The following is a 6904-nucleotide window of genomic DNA, read 5'->3' as shown; positions in this document are numbered from 1 at the left end:
GACGTGGTAGAATTGAGGAAACTCTGACCCTCACTTAAATACTGAACTCAGTTCACAAGACAAACTTAAGAGGACCAAACATGACAGCAGTCAGACTTGCTTTGATAGTGCTCCTTCTCTACCTCACTCATCCACAACCAGGTGAGACACACAGAGTTTCTTAATGCATGGTTATTGTTATGGTTATGCTGGTTATTGTCTTTAGCAGATGCTTGTCTTCTGTAGGAAATAAAGGTGGTGGTAGAGTAGTGGATAAGGAGCTGGGCAAGCATGCAGTAGCCAGAAAAAGTTGTGGGTTCAATTCCTGGCTGCCACTGTTGAGCAAGGCACTTTATCCCCTTTATCCCCAGCAAGGCACTTTATCCTCAGTTGCTCCGGGCAGAGGTGGAGGAAGTACACAATTCCTTTGCTTAAGCCAAAGTATAGATACACCTTGTCAAATATAACTCCAATAAGTGAAAGTTGCTAAGTCAGATTTTTACTTAGCAACTTTACTTAAGTTGAAGTACAGAATTACTTGCTTTTAAAAATGTTTGTAAAAGTGTTTTTAGAAATACAAGTTTTTTTTCTTTTCTAATGTATTGTAAGGGTATACATCCTTTGGTCAATCATAGGACTTGAACAGACCTTTAGTTCCTTATATCCAACAAAAACATTTTACCTATTTGTATAACTTTGCAACTATTCAAATGGATGCAATAATATAATTTAAATTTATTTGTTCAAAAATCTAAAACATTTTCACTGCCGAATACAAAACCAGATAACTCAATTATGAGTAGATTATTTATTGTTTAATGAGGCTAAAGATTTAGCTATGTGGTGAATGTCAGGTGATTGTCTAATTTCATTCCAATTTCACAATGACCATGGAGGATAGCCTGGTTAACACTAGACCACTTCTCAAATCTCAAGTGATCAAACAGGTTCGTCTGGGTTCTCGCAGGCTTCATGGAGGATGTTCTGATGAAGAATCTGTTATCACCATCATTACCACAGCCAATTCAGCCAAGTTCAAATTGAACTATTGACAAAGTTAACTTCAAAATGGTCTTTCATATTATTGCATTTAAATAATCAATTGTGGTTAAAAGTAATGAGTACTTCATGGTCATATTTTGAATTTTGAATTTCCCCTTGGGGATCAATAAAGTATCTATCTATCTATCTATCTATCTATCTATCTATCTATCTATCTATCTATATTTCAAATGTAGTGGAGTCAAAAGTACAGTATTTGTCTTTCAAATGTAGTGGAGTAAAAGACACAAGTTTCCAAAAATATTAATGCTCAAGTAAAGTACAGATACTCAAAAATCATACTTAAGTACAGTAATCAAGTAAATGTATTTATTTACTGTCCACCCCTGGCTCCGGGAGACTGGCCCTTGTAATAATTGACATATGTATGTAGCTTTGGATAAGAGCGTCACCCAAAATAATAAATATGAATAAGTAAGTAAGGGAAGTGTAGAAACTATGTGTGTATGGGGAGGGAAGATCTGAAAACTGCACTTTAAAAAGGGGAGTCAGTGATGATGAGATACTTGGAATGGAACATATTAAGATCCTTGGATTGGAACATGTTATTTATAAGTTGTTGGCTATGTTATTTATGTCATTACCATGTTTTCAGGTAAATGTGAAGACCCACATATTGTGTATTCAAAGGAAATAGATGATGTGACAATGCCATGTGAAAATGTAGTTGCTGAGGACTGCTCTTCTACTACATGGCTCTATAGCAGCCCTGGATCTCAAGACGCTATTGAAGAAGTCACCCATGGGAGCATCAGGTCTGAGAACACAAACAGAGCAGACAGACTGAAGCTAGAGCCTGACTGTTCTCTGAAAATTATTAACGTCACCTCTCAGGATGCGGGAGAGTATACCTGTCGACAGTTCTTGACTACACATGGACAACAAGATGGAGAAGACACTGTTTTTTATCTTTCTATACTCACAGGTGGGATTTTTACTCGGTGTAGCATTTCTCTGTGAAGTATATAATACCCTGCAGTCTGTAATATCCAGGGTTCCCACTCTAAGTGAAATTTCATGACTTTTCCCTGACAAAAACACTGAATTTCCATGACCTATACTGTGTAATGAAGGGTGCAATGCTAACATAAAAACTAAAATTTCCCTCAGGATGAATAAAGTATCTATCTATCAATATACCCACCAAATATTTCAGAACAGTCACATAGCATTCAAGAATCTTTCACTTTTTTATAGTAAGAGATGAATAAATGGCCATTGAATAAACAAAGTTGGACACCACAACTACTCAAGCAAGCAGTAAATCTAATAACAAGATATACACCAATTCTGAGTGGAAATATATTATGAATTGGCAAATACATTTTAAACAAAATTCCCTGATATTCCATGACTTTGCCCCCAAAATGATAAAATTCCCTGACCTTCCATGTCTGGAATAGACTTTCCAAAATTCCATGATATTTCAGAAATTCCATGACCTGTGGGAACCCTGAATGTCTTCATTTCTTTCTTAGTTTCCTCCTCAATAGCATCAGAGATGAAGGCTAACACCACTGTAACCTTCTACTGCCATTTGACCATCCATGACCATCGCCAGAATGGACAGGATGGCACAAAGATAGTGTGGACTGGCTTTAACCAACGTCGGGTCAAGGACGTGTATCCATATATTATCTCATTCACACGAACATTGACAAAAGAGGACAAAAATAGGAAGCTGCAGTGTAAAGTGGAATCGAAGGGAGAGCTCAAAGCCACTCTGGACTACATCATCAATCTACAAGGTGACTTGTAACACTGATCAAAAGTACTTTTAGTAACTGATATTGCATGCCTGCATTTATGTTTATTATTTAAATTGTAAATGTCTTTCTGGATCATTGTACAGGGTACATCATTGTTGGAAGCGATTTAAGCGCAGTGCTTTTCCTATATCATGCTCCACTCGTATACAAACCTTTTTCATTTTACTGAAGAAAACGTAACAGTTATTACGTCCCAATGATACATGCATATTGGCCTAAGAGGTAAAGAATATAAGATGTTTTGAGGTTTTTTTCCCCCCTTCCATTCCACTTTACACTGCAGCTTCCTATTTTTGTCCTCTTTTGTCAATGTTCGTGTTTTCAAACATTGAATAATGTTTCGGTTTTTGAATTCAACCATTTACAAAAGGCTAATTTTCTTCCCGTGTCTGTGCTGCGCAGGTCAAGATGGCTCTCACCCTGTGGGCTTGATAGGTGCTGTGGTTGGGGCTGTAGCTGTGGCTCTGTGTGCATTTCTAGTATTTCTCTGGAGGAGAAAAAAAGCAAGTGAGTAACATTAAGATGTGATTAAGATTAACTGGGGCACACCACACATAAACAGAGACAATATTCTCTATTGCATGAAAGTTATGGGCTCTAAGGTTTCTATACATAAACAAACAAATCATATGATGCTATACATGAATATATTGTATACCGGTAATACAACCATAATACATAGACATAAATTGGTTAAGGTTTAGTCTTCCATTATGGAAACAATATACTTCTATCAGAGGATTAAAAAGTCATGACAAATTCAGACACAAAAAATTACAGCACACTGAGAAATCCTCTGATGAGCTTTGTTATTATTATTATTTTATTTTATTATTATTTCATTTCAGAGCGTGAAACAGCAAATGTGAGGTCTGAGAATGTGAGCACAAATGTACCAAAGGAAAAAACTGAACACGAGAGGAAATTATCAGGACAATCAAAACAGGCTCCGGTAAGTAATCTGAAATGTATGGTGTCATCGTTGCCAGAGAAATGAGAAAATGAAAAAAGTGGGAAAAAGTCTGGGCAAATTGGACCTTTACATATTTGTGTGCGTGAGTTAATTTCATTCATAATTTCATAAATACACTGCTGTATTATTATATTATAATATTCAGTATCTATCCAATGTTATCTTGTTTTAGCCCATACTTACTCAGATGAAATGCAGTATTTGAAATAAACTATGCTTCATTAAAATAACTATCATTAAACCACAAGAGCTAACTAGTTAAATGATCACTCAGTATCACCTCTGAAGATCCATATTAAAACAGCATACTGGATTCAATGTACTGACTTGAGGGTTCTGCACTTACAGGGAGACCAGGGAGTCACCTATGTGGAAATTACCATCACAGCAAACATCAGAAAAAGTTCAGATAAACCCACAGCCCAACATGAGACAGAGTATGCCACCATCAAGACTATGTGCTGAACACGCCACCCCACACTGCAGGTGGTACTGTAAATACATATTTTCCTACAGTGTAATTAATGTACATTTCTCGGTAAATTCATGGTGTATAGTTGGCTTCTTTGTGGGTCTTCTTGGCCGTTACATTCGTGTCTTTAAAACTGTGTGAGGTGTCACGTGTTAACTGTTTTATTGATGCTGTTAAGGATGAGTGTGGACCCTAATGCACTCAGGGAATGAGGGGTCGGTTTTATAGACCTGCTTACAGCATAACTCTAATAATTACAGTCTAATCGCTAGGGATTTTTTGTTAAAGATTGAACGTTTTACCTTGACCTTTGTCTGTCAGATTCCTATTAAGATCATTTCATTCCTGTTTGAAACAAAGTCCGTCAATCTAATTAGGGTCTGTGTAGAGGTCTGTGAGGAGACAGTTTTTCTATTTTTGCCATCAGATATTTTGTTTTTATCAAATCACGAAACAATTGTATTTGTAAAAGTATATCATATAGGAATCCTATCCAAGATGAATTTTCCCTTGGGGATCAATAAAGTATTTCTCTATCTCTCTATCTATCTATCTATATGTATCTAAGTCTCTTTCAAGGGAATTGTTGGCAATATTTTGAAGAACAATTGCTCTTTAATGTACTTATCTTTCAATTAACAGAACTCCCTACATACAAATGTAAACAAAAAATATGTTTTTCACTGTATTCATTTGCTTTATACCTTAATATAAATACTTAAAAATGTAAACTCTGTTGTGTGCTTTGTCTGGGCATGGAGGGTGTGAGAGGGGGGTGCAGATCAGATAACATGGTGGTGGAGAGCAGCACACTGTTGGTCTGCACACTTGAGGCTTTTGGCACCACAGCCCCCATGCAGTGACGATCCAGTAGGTGTCGAGTGCCTTGGTCTTGACAGTGTCTCAGAAGCCTCTGAACGGTCAAGCTCAAGAACAAAAGGTTGTGATCACCCCCTCCTCTCCCTCCTCTCCCTTGCTCTGTTTTCTGGCTATACTGTGCTCCTTTGAAGACCTTACCCAACCCCCAGTCCTCTTGACCTGATATCCCACATGCAAACACACACACACACACACACACACACACACACACACACAGTGTGTGACAGACTACCGGAGCCGGTACGAATGTTTCAACATTAGCATATTAAACAGCCTGGACTGGTTACTGGCGAATGTAGTTAATCTGCACACTTAAAGCAAGAGAGTGATTAAGAAGACAAAAGTGGACTGTGGACTGACCAGTGAGCAGATAGAGAGAAAGAGATAGTTCATGAAGAAATAATAATAAGGCGGAACATGAACTAGAAGAACACTCATCACACCATTTATGTCAATGCCTGACTCAGAGGTGGTGATGGTTTTAGATGAAAGAAGATAAAAGGAACTAAAATGGGAAGAGAAATTGTGCAAGAAGAGCAAAATTCACAAGTGACATTAATATAGTCTTTTAGCATCCACATGAATAAACGTCTCTGCACAAAGTTGTACAAATATTTATTCTTGTGAAAAGTTAAAGGCATTACCCTAGCCCTTAATTTTATAGTGGCTAAATCAGAAAACACACACACACACACACACTCTTGTCACACACACACACGTTTCTCTTGTGACTATCATACTACTATTGTACTCCACTGTTCTGTATGCATGGTGACAGACACAGTTAAGTAGTAGACATCTAAATATTGGGTATCTATCTATGTGTGTACTCTCAGCTCTCTGATAGTCCACTCTTAGAATGTGACAGACTATCTGTTGCATATTGCTCTTAAACTGGAAATGCTCAGTTGTAATCTTAAATCAAGTCATTTTACACAGAGCAAAATATACAAATGAAACGAAATAGACTTTTAAAATCAGTTCATAAGGAAAACTAAATTATTTGACACTATATTTACATTCATATAGCGCTTTTCAAGGCGTCTGAAGTGCTTTGCAGTGAAGGAGAACCTCACTATTCACCACCAATGTTTAGAAAATAAAACTTCAATAACACTCAGCTTGTCCATCAACAACAATCATTGAAGTGGAAAGTTTTCCATTGGAAATAAATGTCAAAGGGGATTAATGTCCTTTGTTTCGATGTTTTGCAATTCTGCCAGGAGGTCCCTTCCATTTACTGAAGGCAGATTTGGACTCTATCTCAAGCTTGTTCCATTACATTATACAATTGGTACAAATTTCAAAATGAATGTGCTGTAATGTGTAATTAGGACAATACTGACTCCAGTTTCCTGACTAAAGACAGTGATAACTGTCCGGCAGCAGAATGTAACCAACATCCAGATGTGATCACAAAAAGGACATGTATCTACGGACACCAGTGTCAGTGTTATAAGGAAAAATGTGCATCCCAACACTGGGCTCTCTCTCTGTGGAGGTGGATAAGTTGTAAGGTTTGTTTTCTCCCCTCCCCACATACCTCTTTGCAAAACAGCTGCAATGGCACCAAGTAGTCTGGCAGCCCCCCTGAAGAGTACACAGTGGAGGGCCACGCATAGACCAAGGCCAGGGAGAGGTGTGGCTGTGTTGGTACGTGGAGGACAGGAGTACGTGGGGTGGCCGTGGGACAAAAGGCCAGAGATCCTGAAAGCCTTACAAAAGGCGGACAGGGAGAAGTGTTAAAAGTGATACCTGACAGAAACGAGC

The 6904-nt window shown here is 37.9% G+C and overlaps 1 protein-coding gene across 1 annotated transcript; it reads left to right on the top strand.

Moving 5' to 3' along the window:
• The first annotated feature begins 1626 nt into the window (after positions 1 to 1626).
• On the top strand, positions 1627 to 6880 carry LOC125299347. The gene is made up of 4 exons (XM_048250589.1): positions 1627 to 1966; positions 2520 to 2789; positions 3213 to 3317; positions 6693 to 6880. Exons 1-4 carry the CDS (start codon positions 1627 to 1629, stop codon positions 6878 to 6880), a joined length of 903 nt encoding a protein of 300 aa, XP_048106546.1.
• The last annotated feature ends 24 nt before the right edge of the window (positions 6881 to 6904 follow it).

The sequence above is a fragment of the Alosa alosa genome, chromosome 8 (assembly GCF_017589495.1).
Source record: "Alosa alosa isolate M-15738 ecotype Scorff River chromosome 8, AALO_Geno_1.1, whole genome shotgun sequence".
NCBI classification, from domain to species: Eukaryota; Metazoa; Chordata; class Actinopteri; order Clupeiformes; family Clupeidae; genus Alosa; species Alosa alosa.
The sequence above is the reverse complement of the archived record's forward strand: the minus strand, read 5'-3'. Positions and strand labels throughout refer to the sequence as shown.

Bases quoted from the DNA above. Each gene is read 5' to 3' on its own strand.
- LOC125299347 (XM_048250589.1), top strand. From the start codon at position 1,627: ATGTTTTCAGGTAAATGTGAAGACCCACATATTGTGTATTCAAAGGAA. The intron at 2,790-3,212 runs GTGACTTGTAAC...TGTGCTGCGCAG, and splicing joins CTACATCATCAATCTACAAG to GTCAAGATGGCTCTCACCCT. The intron at 3,318-6,692 runs GTGAGTAACATT...TTTGCAAAACAG, and splicing joins CTGGAGGAGAAAAAAAGCAA to CTGCAATGGCACCAAGTAGT.